The sequence below is a fragment of the Mya arenaria genome, chromosome 10 (assembly GCF_026914265.1).
Source record: "Mya arenaria isolate MELC-2E11 chromosome 10, ASM2691426v1".
In the NCBI taxonomy this organism is placed as follows: domain Eukaryota; kingdom Metazoa; phylum Mollusca; class Bivalvia; order Myida; family Myidae; genus Mya; species Mya arenaria.
Genome location: NC_069131.1, coordinates 67,070,653 through 67,084,108, shown reverse-complemented (window position 1 = coordinate 67,084,108; position 13,456 = coordinate 67,070,653). Strand labels below are relative to the sequence as shown.

The window sequence follows — 13,456 nt, the reverse complement described above, 5'->3', positions numbered from 1 at the left end:
CTATAGAAACTGCGGTGACACTCTTTGAAAAACAAAAACATACTTTAAAACAATAGCGAAAATAGATGAAATCATTTAAAACAACATGTTTACTATTTGAGACCATAAGGACACTCTTTTGAATGTACGGGGACACTTTTTGAAACTTGAGAATGAACTTCTACTGAAAATTACATTGATTTTAAAAAAGAGAAACTAGAAAAAACGCAGACTCTGACAGGAACTCCTGAGATACACTTGGAAATATGACGGTTATTATCACCTGAACTGGGATAGCCAACCTTCGCCTCGCCTTGACCTTTCTGACAGCATTTACAACACTGACTTCGTGTTCAATGGCCATCTTTTGTAGCAGCAGGGAAACAACACAAAACAAACCACTCTTGCTGGCTCCGTCACTATTTAAAATATAGCATGTCATTCAGGCAACGTAATTTTTTTCTTTATATATTTGTAAATCACAATTTTTTTTGTAATTTTATTTTATCTATGCTTTTGCGTTCAAAATCTAAAAGGCCTCCCATAGATATGAACATCGAGTTGTCCAATGTAATGAATTTTCTTTCGTTGCGACACATCGACAAAATCCAGTAGATGAGTACAATTCGTTTGATACTTTCAAAATGCAAATCACTGACTGACTTACATGCAGTGAATAAGAATTGGTCCTCCAGATGTAGATGCTCTTGATGCCTCCTCAACATCGTCAATGAAGTCCAAAAACTCTGATGCGGATCTTGGAGTATTTCTCAAATTATCCCAGGCAGTGAACTCTAGCTGTGGAATGCTTATTTCGTTTGTCTCCTTCAATGTAATATACTATATTATTATGAATCGGCAAGCAGTGCAAACGGTTAAGTGATACGCGAGAAATATATATCACATAATATAAATCTATTTTCTAAATTGAAAGCTTCTACCTTATTTTCGCCCGTATGTCTCAACATCAGAGTTCTTCTTGTGTTATAAGCCTTTCCATCTTGCCGTAAACTTTCCACACTGACCGCTCTCTTGTTTGGCACTTGATTGTCAGCAGGGAAATATAAGCCAACGCTCTAAAAATAATTTATTAGTGTTAACCAAATAAAACTTCTTATCATACCGCTTTATTCATAATAACCCACTTTTCACCATAATAATTAAACAATAATTTAAACAACTTGAATAAATGCATTGACTTATTTAAAGGGATGGAGAGTTTCAATTCCTTTATAACGCACACTAAGTCGAATAAGGAATAAGGAACTAGTTCCCTATTCCTTATTCAAACTCGAATAAGGAACAGAAACGGTGAAAAAGTTATTGAAAAAATAATGTATTACTTAAAAAGTTTTTATTCCTTATTCGAGTTTTTCTATTATCGTGCATTATTTTATTCACAAAGTTGTTTAATTGTGATGAAAATATCACAAAGAAGTGATTTTATGCATATCTACAATTATTTATTTTGAATAAGGAATAAGGAACCAGTTCCCTATTCCTTATTCGAAAAAGGAATAAGGAATAAGGAACTAACTTATCGTCCATTAATTAAAGAGTAAACATCAAATAACAAGCTAAGACTGATTAAGCCTAGTATAATTGTACAATGATATGATTTAATATTTTTATATGTACACTTTATGTCTTCTTAAAATACGAAAATAAATAAGGTTGAAAGTACCTCATTATTACCAATGTCTGTTTCAAAGCTGACAATACACGAGCAAGATTCTTGGTAAATGAGCGTTAGGAAATCATCGACTGTCTCTGGCAAGGGTGTTTGTGCAACTAAAAAGCGTTTCTTCCTCCAATGACCCTGTCGTGTAAAATTGGGAACAGTGTCGGGCAGTAAACTTCCTCAAATTGGTTCAAACATAATAGATAAACCCATACTTAAATAAAGCAAGACCGCAGAGAAAACAATATCACACATTAACATAGTTCATTGCGCTGCAGGACTAATATAACAACCATATAAGAACATGAAACGCGAAACAATCAAACTTTTATCAGAAGGTAAACAAAGCTAGCTTTATATTCAATAGCGGGGCCCAGTTTAACAAACAAACGTATGTCGTAAAGCTGAGTAAGCAATGACTGTTTAGCTACTTGATTGAATTGCTTTTTAACTGTCTAATCAGAGTATTCTATTTTGAGTGGGAATTAGTTGTTCGTCTTTGATAAAAACTATAATGAAACTGGTTCCTGGTCTGCAACAGCAGTGTAAACATATCTGTTCTCAAAGTGCAAAACTTTATATCTTACGTTAACAAAAACAGCATTAATGTAATCAGATCCGCCCTCTTTGGTGCCTTTATTCAGCCGAGATCTGTTCTTGTCACCTAAATTGTATAAAATAATGCCTTTTTTATGTTTCTAGATTGTGCCTGTTTGGATATAACATGAGTGATCATTTAATAAGGAATTTATAAAACGAGTAACTTAAATGTTATATAATATTTCCACGAATGTGGGTCTATTTATATCCTGAACACTTATATGATGATGCTCATGCTCGGTGAAATATATTACGATCTTTTACTGAAACAAACAATTATCCTCTCTTTATTATATGTTTCCGCTGGTCTTATACATTTTTACCGTGAAAAACAATATGATATTTCACTGTTTTTTAGATAAAAATCATCGTTTTGAAACTGAAGCCCGTTCTCATGTCCAAATAAAACGTCATTGTGCATAATGTCGGGACACATTTTCAATTTTCGATATGCCTTTACGTTTCCGTACCGTTTGGTACTTTTTTTCTGAAAACTAGTTGTCGTTTTATATCCCCATTGGTCATATAATAAAAGGAAAGGAGTGTTTCACTGCATGATAGCATATCATTTCACCTAAAGAAACTAATAGTAAATAGTCGCTGAAACGAACAACCATCCTTTAGATAATGAACAGAAAATAACACAAAACATTTAACCTGGGATGTCGGCGTTTGCTCTGTTTTTGCCCGTGATTTTCATGTTTCTCTCGATTGCATGAGTTTCTTCTTCTGAATATTGTTCTGCAGTGAACAGTACTTGCTGAAATGCAACATGTTATTCTCTAAATTACTGGAACTCTACACTGTCACGTGTTATAAAAACTCTAAATGATGCAACAAACACATACTTTTATGGACAAATCTAGTATCCGAACAATGTGAGAATGTTTAATGGCACAGCGATAAAACTCAAACCAAATAAGATATTCCAAATATCAAACGCATGCCCCGGTTTAGTTCAATAGAAAAGTTGTTGTTAATAAATGTTGAAAAGGTCAGTAAGAAAGAGCTTCGGAAGGAGAAGGAGGGGGAGATGAATTCAAAAACATGCTTTGTTTGTACACAACTAAAACACCTTTCTCGTGTAGAGGTTTGTCCCAATCAACTACATCATTAAAGGGTTTTGGCTTGTTACTAGGTTTATTTCCGTGTGTAACATTACATATCATAACTAATACCTGAAACATGTTCTCTCTATCGTTGTCACTCAAGTTGTCCATAAATTGCTGATAACGTTCCCCTTTCACGGGGTTACAGTCCAACGTCAGTGAGTGAACAAGAGCTCTATGAAGAAACTGATATTGTCCCTGCAAAAACAAATGATAAGTTCAACTATTTGAATTGATAATTTAAAAAAAAATGATAATAAAAAGTACTCTCTAATTGTAATGAATTTATTTCTCCGAAATATTATGCTTTCTATACTGTTTTATTTTAAAAAATGGCATGCTCATCATTGCAAGCGAAACGGGTAAACGCTAGTCTAGTGTTTATCTAATAGAGTTCCATATGACATCGTTACGATAGGTGCAAGTGCTGAGATCATGTTCGGCTGTTTTGGCGTTGGTCACAAATAATGATTAAAACCAAAACCAGAGCCTAATATCTCGAAAAAGTTTAAGCCCATTAGAACACAATTAAGCTAAGCTCACTATTAAGTATAACTTGTGTACTTTTCCTATATTGAAGAATGTTTAAACTTTTAAAGGAAATTATTTTAAAGATAATCACGATCAACTAGTTTTTTATCTTTTAAAATAAGTATTTGACAAAACCAAATAAGAGTTTCAAGCTTGTTATGTTTATATATTTTGAGAAATTGGGCTCACATTACGACAGATACCAGTGATAGTTTCATGTTGTGGCAGTACTGGCGCATGTTCAGCACACATATTGGTTGAAGTGAAAAATATACATACCAGTGTTTAGGTTATGTTTGGCCTATTTATGCGCATGTTTAGCATTCATACTGATTTACATCAAAAGTATACTACGATATGTACCAGCATTTTTATTATGTTTTGTCTGTTCTGGTAGATGTTGATTACACATACTGATGTACGTCAAAACTATGCTGCAATAAATACCACTGTTTGAATCATGTTGGGCCTGTTCTGGCGCATATTAAGTACACATCCCGGGATGTCCAAGCTTCCCTCGGCTTTTCCTTCCTTCGTCAATATATCTAAGGCACAATAGGTGCCCGTTCGTCCAACGCCCGCACTGGAAACAAACGAGCACGTAGAAAAATGGAGCCTAGTCAAACAACAAATACCGTCTCATTAAGTAAAAGTCTCGCCTACTAAATTGAAGGTGTTTATAAAATAAATATTCATGAAATGTGTCCCGCAACATTTAGCCTGTACCACCAATTGTTTTGAGGAAACAAAAACCAATGACGATAAGTCAAACATTGCAATATGCTCATGAATTTGGATCTTAGTACCTGCAGTGTACCACTGTCGGACCATTCAGCTTTGTCGAGGTGTTAAGGACCAATTGCCGGAACTCTATTAGAGAGGTAACATCTTCCGGGACACCTCTGTCAGGCCAGCACGTGAAATGAAAATGGTGAAGCTTTCTCTCTTTGGAATTCTAGAAAAATGTATAAGGATGTCGTTATCTCACATATCGTATGATAATCATAGAGAAAACTTGTAAATATTGACCGATTGAACAGTTTTTGCTTATCATTGAAACTGTAGAAGACTTTCTCATAGAGTTTCGACATCGGTGACCTGGATAGGTTTATGAGCTTGCAGTTGATGACTGTGTCCAGCTGGTAAGAATTATTTATATCTAACATAACTCAACTTGACAACTTTATGTAATGTTTTTAACGATAAGGTTTTATATGATGTTGCCTTAATAAGTAAATGATAGGATAATTGTGAGATATGGAACTCAAAATTCGGTATAACCCACCATGAATGCCTATGTAGTTCTTAGGCCGTTTTGATGCGATATTTTCAACATTAAAAGGATATAAATCATTGTATGGATTGTATGTTGGTTTGTGTTCCAATTTTATTGCAGTAGATATGCGTGCAACCAAACAGTTTGAAAGAAAGGTTTGAGGTATCGAGCTTGAATATGTAGATTATTTCACAGTTTAAGTGTGATAACGAAAGCACACGCTGGTTTTGCATTGCTTATTTGATTAGCCTAAATTTCTATTATATGTCTCAATACTAAATTTAATTTGTGATTTAAAATCGGATGTAAGATATAGAAATCATTCAAATCTATCACTATCAATCTCAACAAACGTCCGTTTCAACTCATTGAGTCGGATAAAACCCGGATCTTCTAATTATTGTAAATTTGACAAGGGAAATAGAAAATTAGTAAGAAAGTTGTTGTGTTTTACAAATCAATGTAAAGCTCAGTCATTATCCATTAACTGTATTGTTATATTATGCATATCACTTTAATTTAAGCATTTTGTTATCAACACTGTATGATATAAAAGACAAAATGATGAACAATATTCATTTCTAAACTAATGAGTATATGTTTTCATCAATTGAATACCAGCCAAACATTTTAGTTTTTCACAAATCAGATTTATGTCGTACAATTGTTAAGACATAATCAAAAGTCTCCTGTTTTAAAGAAAGTCGGCGGGTTAAAAGTAACAAAACAAACGTCATAATGGCTTGCCAAATGTCACAATTTTAAAACGACAGGTGCAAAAATCTGGTATATAATAATAATTACTCAACATATAATAAGCCAGATGTATGGGCCTTGTTTATCAAGTGCGAATTAGCTATGGCAACATGTGTCCCAAGTTCTACTTGAATATCATGAACGGATACATTGTTCTATTGATTTGTTTTTTTATTTAAAAATAAAGAAAGTTTAATGTAATTGCTTTTGTTTCTTCATTTCCAGCAAAACCAACTAGAAGTTTAACAATCGTACGAGACACATGTAAAACCCTATAACACATCATACCTGAGATATTTGAAATGTTCGTCTTGTAAATTCAGCGTACTCATCTTCTGACAGACAAGTTACATTAACGTTTCCGTAACGGGCAGACGATCCAACATTCGGCCAATATTGGTCACATTTGTCTTTCTATAAAATAAAAATATACATTTTAACTCACGTTTGGACATAAGCACAAATTATAATATGAACAATACTTTGTTTATATTCCCGATATGATAGACTGTATGCGAAGCTGATTAACCAGTTTATTGATAATCTATGGCGTTCAAATATACACACCTTTCGATATAGAATATACAATAACAATTGATCTATGGTAAAAAAACAACGCGCAAGCCCGTAATCCAAATACCCTGTTTGGGGCATTATATCCAGACATAAATCAAGGCTTACATTTTCTTCAATTAAATTGGTAACCATGACGACTTTTTCAACTTTCTGTTGCCAAACCATTTCCCAAAACAATCCAAAGTCTCCAAGTTGCTTTGACATCGGACCTTTGAATAAACGGATACTATCAAACCTATTTCGTTATAAGGAGGACGAATACATTAACTTTTAAACAAGACGTTCAGACGAAAGAATTCAATGTATTAATGTTAGCACACTTACTTCTCACCAAGGCCTCCCTGGGCGGGTTCGATTCCCGGCCTAGATGTAATTGAGTTTAGTTTGTAAGTCTGACTGCGTTTTCTCCGGGTACTCCGGTTACCTTACAACACAAGAACACTCTCTCGCAACATCGAGCCAGACAATGAATACAGATTAAACTATAGAAACCTAGCTGAACAATAGCAACTACTTTGTTTTGTGTTTGATTATTTGTTAATATATAAGGTTCTACAGCATCTAAACATATTTGAAACATTTGGTTTTACCATACAATAATAATAGTTTAACCAGACAAAATATATAGTTAGCATGTTTGAGTTTCAAACTTAAAGTGTTGACATTAGAGAATATGGCTCTCTATTATCTAATGTCACTTACCTAAGGTTGCAATGTATTCATTTCGTTTTTTGAAACCCTTAAAAAAATTAAAAAAATATGTTATGTAAAAATGAACAACTGGAATTATGATTTGAAACCTTTGTAAAACAAATACAATAAAATAATGGAAACGAGTACATATCAATTCAACTTAAAAAAGATAAACTCTTGTTATCAAGACATAAACCATACATCAATAAAGCTTGCGTTTATGTAATCAGATCCATTGTACCAAACCTTCACACGTGAATCGTCATCTGCAATTCAATAAATTCAAACAATAGTTTCGAATTAAAATCTAGTTTGTGTTATAAGAATGCGTACAATGCAGACATGTCCAACTGTCAAACTACTTACTTAACTATGATATTGTTTAGATTAGAGGAATTATTTACTAGGCATAACACTCAATAGGAGACGCACATCAAACACAGAATAGATAGGCATTAAAATACCCTCATCAATAACGGTTCGGATTACCTTGTTGGAACTTCAAGCGCACAATCTATCACTTACTGTCAACATATAAATGATAAATTCCCCCAATAGAACACGTTTCTCAACATAACTATGACATTATATTGTTCAAAAGGCCTACAATGGACTAATCAACGAATGTTTAGTCTGGCATTCTGAATACATTCTATGAACAATTCAAAGCTTTTCATACGCATTAAACAACAAATTTCACTTACATGGGTAAATTCCTTTATATCTGTTTCGTGACATACTGCTAGCCTTTTGTGAATCTTCGTACGATTTTGTTAGACCATATGGAAATTTCTGTAATAAAAGACAAACATGGATGTCGGAAACCTTTATATAAAATGACCTGTATGTCAGCATAATTATCTTACGACGTAATGAAGAAGACTGCTCATGTTCTTTCTATGTTGGCATTACATGCCAATCTTAAATATTTAAACGCCTTTTAACATTATATAATTCGAACATGAAAATATAAATCAATAGAGCAACGCATTCTAAAGTTATATAAATATACATTTGTTTCAACCCTCGTATATAAAGTCATTTTTCTGTTATTTATGAAAACCAAATTCTTTTTCTTGAATAATCTTCGGTTATGTTATACCTTATTCAAGTTAGTCGTTTTTACATAATGTGTTTTTACAATGTTACCTCAAATTCTTCTTCATGCGAGTTTTTCGTTTTTGTTGTGACATACGCAGGTAACTCCTCAACTTGAACTTTGGTTTTGTTAACCTCATTGGCATTGTTGTAATACACTCCGCCATCTTCTTCAAACCTAATAGCATTTTCCCGTGCAATAGCGTCCTCGTCGTCTGAATATAACAGAGCATTTCAAATTAATCGAAGTCTAACACCAGACATTAAAACGTGACTGGAAACAACACATATGCTATTATTAGATTAAGAACACTTACTTTGGACACTAAATCAAGTTTGACAAGCGGATTCCGTTCCCCATTATAAATAACGTACAGCAAGCAAGAAAGTGTGCAGCGGAAAGGATACAGTAAGGAACACGTGTACATACCTTAAAAACGCTGAACAAGCAAAGGACCTTAACAATTTCAAGATTGTTCTCTTCATTAATCAATTCTGAATAAGTGTTCATCTCTGAGGGCGTTGGATAATTTGGATTTAAAAAAACTGAACAAGCAAAGGGCCTCACCAATTTCCAGATTGTCCTCTTTGTAAATCATTTCTGAACTTGTGTTCTTTTCTGCGGGCCTTTTGTTATACGGATTGGAAATCACGGTTATCTGGGTGGCACCGTCAACAGTGTTCACATAAATGACATCGGGGTGAACAACTGCTAAAAAACATGAATACTTTGCACGTACAATAATCAAAACATATCTTTTGTGTACAGGCGTACATAGATTTTTTCCGAAATGTATGAAATAATAGTAATATTTTGAAGTTATTAACAGACAAGCTTATGATTGTGCTTACTGTTTTTATTCACAGTCGCATAGACCGCTGTTGAGCCCTCGTACTGTTCGTCAATTTGATCGGTCCTTAATGTTGTCGTTTCTTCGTTTCTATTTACAGCACGTCTGTAATGTCATATGCATTGGAATATATAGCATTTACTTCACATTAAAGTCAATTGATGTTTCTATAAAAATGCAAAGGTCTATAATGTCAGGCAGAACTACAGTTGCATTGTAAAGAATCGCACCTTTTCTTGAGTAAAAAGACGACGGTGATTGCAAAAATGAGTATCACAACACCAGCAACACCTCCACCTACAGCGGCTGCTGATGATCCACTAAGAGTCTGTGTTTCACCTAAAACAGAAATGCAAGCATTACTATTTAAAGTATACGTCTTTACAATAAATAGTCATCACTGATATTTAAACATAATTCTTGTTATTCACTTTTTTATTGCTATTTTCAAAATCTAAGATTGTGTCGAAGATATTTGTTCTTTTTTCAGATATGAACACCATAATGTAAACACATTTTATACTTATAGTATGTATTCAGTTAAGGCTAACAATATAATAAGAGTGGTCTATAATAAATTATTTCAGTGGCAATCTGCCATATTCTGTGTATTGCATATTTTTAGATTAACTGCGATATGGATTTATTACCCTGAGGTACTTGAGGACAAACACCTGCTGTGTAGCCAGGCGTGCAACCATGAAGACATTTTCCACTTTCAGATGAACATCTTGTTCCATTACCATTTGAGATACAGTTTTTGTCACACTCATTTTCACACATTTTTCCAAAGGAGTTTTCTAAACATCCGTTGATACATTTTCCAGATATATAGCATTCTTTGTCAACGCAGGTCTCACTGCACTTTATGTTACAATTCAGTCCATATTTGAGTTTTGAAGCACACTTTAAACACTCACCATTAGATCGGTTGCATGAATAACAGGATTCATTGCATTTGTGTTCGCAAAGCTTACCCCAGTAGCCGATTTCGCAACCTGTCTTACAGTTTCCTGTAAGCGAATCACATTGGCCTTCTATGCATGTTAGGCTACAGTTGAAACATTCACCAGTCTCGTTTGGATAGAATCCTTCATCACATGCAATACACTTGGTAATATTTGAAACCACTTTGCATGATTTACAATGCTGTAGCAATGAACAGGGACAGCAAGATCCACTGTCTGGGTAATATTCGTCACTTACACATTGGTCGCAACTGTCAGGTGTAGAACACATGTTTTCCTGACACAAACATTGTCTGCTGGGGTGTGTGTTCCCTGTTTTACAAGTCAAACATTGTTCGAAATCTGAACAGCTGTTACATGATTCATAACAGTTCTGTTCACATACGCTTCCAAAAAACCCAGGTTTACATGAGGTACAGGCTGTCGCTTCTAAGCAAGAATGACACAATCCGGGACAATCATTATCACAGTCTTGTCCGTATTTTCCTTGGACACATGAGACACATTTTTGACCATAGAACATATTGGTTTTACATGAGCATTGTCCTTTCGATTTCTCACACTCATTATAAAGACATCCTTTCCCACACAGGTACTGACAATACGAACCATATCTTCCTGTTACGCATGATTGACAACTACTGTAGTAGTCACATGTTGTACATTCTAGTCTGCAGCGATTCGTGCATTGATTGCCAAAGTAATTGGGTGCACATATGCTACATTTACTGCCAGCCCAACCAATTCTGCAGGAACATGTTCCAGTCTTTCCATTACATTCTTTATTCACGCACCCGGCCGAACACTTATTTTTACATTGAAATCCAAATTTTCCCCTGACGCAATCGGTACAGTGAATCCCCGCATAGTTCGTGTTACATTTACAGATAGCTTTCTCTGAGTCACATACGCCATTCTTACAGTCAGTTTCACATTGGTACTGGCACATAGATCCATACCGACCTTCTTTACATGAAGTACAATGACTAGTGCTTGTGCACTTGCTGCAGTGTCTTGGGCAACCATAGCAATAGCGACTAGAATAATAGTAGCCATCTAAACACCCTTCACAAACATTACTAGTAGAACAGGTACACCCAGTATATACACATTTAAGACATTCATTATTGTATGCATAGTATCCAGGTTGACATTCAAAACAAGGTTTGACGTAATACCTTTCACATTTTACACAGTGACTGGTACACGGGTTGTCGCATTTATTTCCCCAGTAACCGTCTTTGCATCCCATTTTGCATGTCCCACCATGATAGCAGTCATTGTTGGAGCAACATCTGCAATTATTGCATTCCTCCTGAGATGCGATATCTAAAAACAAGGACACAATGGGTACCAAAAGAGATACATACACACATATGTTCATTTAAGTATTCTTACTCGTTATAATCCGTGAAAATGATATATAATGACATAGAATCGATATCCAAGTCCTATGCAATGTGTCCGGGAAAGAACGCAAATGTCGTCCTGGAGCCTTAATCCGCCAATTTTCAAACATCAAATTTTCTATATCAGTATTCATCTTTTGTCAATAATAAGTTTGTTATGCTGAATGTAAAGTTAAGTATTACCATTAAAATAGATAATCCATCAATATATAAATCCAAATTAGAATTTGAAACTCACATGTGGGGGATTTGTCAAACACAAAATCCTCGTGCACGTTTTTATCAATGCGATATTTAATTATCAAGTACGCCTTACTTGTATGTAACTGGCCCATTAGTTATATCTGTTCTTATATTTCAGCATGCATGTTATCTACAAACTAAACATATTAGTGTGTACTTGGATAACTTAAATTGATCTAGTTCATATTGTAAATAATTAACAACATACTTTTCTCATTAATAATAGTTACATTTGTTTTTGTATATTAATGACTTGTTTACCGTCATTTATTTTGTACTCTGTATTTATATTGTGTTCTCTTAAATAGCAATGATTTTTCTATGTTTATGCTTATAAAACTTAGACTTGACTTTACTTCATATGATCGAATATTGATGTTTGTTGATTGCAATCAATGGAGGGACTATGTATAAGAAGAATTATCATTAAAATTGATGTTTTATAATTGTCTTAACACATTTCTATGGATCAAACTAGTGCGAAATGTTTGTTTGAATTTTTGAACTATTTTAACTGAAACTGAATATCATAAGAGACTTGCTACAATACTACTTAAATTTTTAAATAATTATAACTTTACCTGAAAACAGCAGTCCAAATATAATTCCGAATCCAATAGCTCTGATCATCTTGAAAATGGATGATCATTGAAGTTCCTTAAACTTAGTGCGTCTGCTGATTTTTAAACGCATTTAATGTTAATTCAAAAGCTGAACTTGTTTATCCTTAAATCTTAGATAAAAGAGTGTTAACATTATAAGAGACAATGTGTCGATGTTTTACTTTTAAACTACATCGAAATTTTAATATTAATATAGCATACACTTTTCGTATTAATATATATCTTTATTTTTTCAGTTATAAATTTGAATAACTTTTAAAACTTATCATGTACTAATGAGATCTTAGCAAAGTGTTTTTTTATTAATGAACAATACAACAATGCATGCAGTTTCTTTAATACTTTCGATGAACGGTGTCCGAAATAGTCACATAAAGAAAACACATGGATAATGATAGACACCGTTGAAGAAGTGTTTATTCTAAGTTAAATAAAACATCCATAATGAGGCTTTTAGAGTTGTACATCGTATATTCAATATACTTTCGCCTTATTTCCGACGCATGCGGTATATTCGTTATAGTTCAATGACTCATAAACGCGCTTAAACTTTGAGGCAAAGCTGAGTTTATTCAATGATAATCGTTATGTGAAAAGAGAAAGGAAAGTTCGTAAGCATTTGTTTTGCGTTTTTTTGAAAAAGGTTATTTTGTGTGATATTGACCAAACAAAAGACAATTTGCTACTTTGACCGAAAACAAAAGTTAACAGTGTTCATCGTTTTCTTATTATTTTCTCGCTAATAGGGAGGATAACTATATGTTAAACAAATATTCAAATTGTCATGTCCTTCCTCTAAGGGCAGAATGAAGATTTTATCGCAAACGTTATCTTTACAACAGAATATATTGCTTGAATTGTATTTCCTTTCGGAGGTGATCGTGAAACCAAAAGATCTTAACTTTGTTTGGACAAGTGTAAGAAGTATAATATATAATTCCCTAAAGTTGATTAAACTGTAGTTTAAACTTATTTATTTCACAACGATTGTGAAACAAGCTTTTGCAACTTATATTAATCACTCTCGTTGTCACGATGTTGCGCGAGAGTGTATTTTTGTGTT

At 33.8% G+C, this 13,456-nt stretch overlaps 1 protein-coding gene across 1 annotated transcript in view; it reads right to left on the bottom strand.

The window, feature by feature from the left end:
• Positions 1-12,848, bottom strand: part of LOC128205067 (receptor-type tyrosine-protein phosphatase mu-like) — a gene marked incomplete in the record, with an annotated part of 180,600 nt that extends 167,752 nt beyond the window's left edge. Inside the window, 21 exon segments of the mRNA XM_052906482.1 lie at positions 263-398; positions 647-804; positions 921-1,055; positions 1,664-1,798; positions 2,248-2,324; positions 2,918-3,020; positions 3,439-3,567; positions 4,348-4,483; positions 4,707-4,855; positions 6,221-6,346; positions 6,614-6,717; positions 7,211-7,247; positions 7,403-7,467; positions 7,906-7,993; positions 8,351-8,514; positions 8,868-9,011; positions 9,152-9,255; positions 9,381-9,489; positions 9,801-11,447; positions 12,352-12,503; positions 12,736-12,848. Coding sequence (XP_052762442.1) covers positions 263-398; positions 647-804; positions 921-1,055; positions 1,664-1,798; positions 2,248-2,324; positions 2,918-3,020; positions 3,439-3,567; positions 4,348-4,483; positions 4,707-4,855; positions 6,221-6,346; positions 6,614-6,717; positions 7,211-7,247; positions 7,403-7,467; positions 7,906-7,993; positions 8,351-8,514; positions 8,868-9,011; positions 9,152-9,255; positions 9,381-9,489; positions 9,801-11,447; positions 12,352-12,400 — 3,795 coding nt within the window.
• Positions 12,849-13,456: the final 608 nt, after the last annotated feature.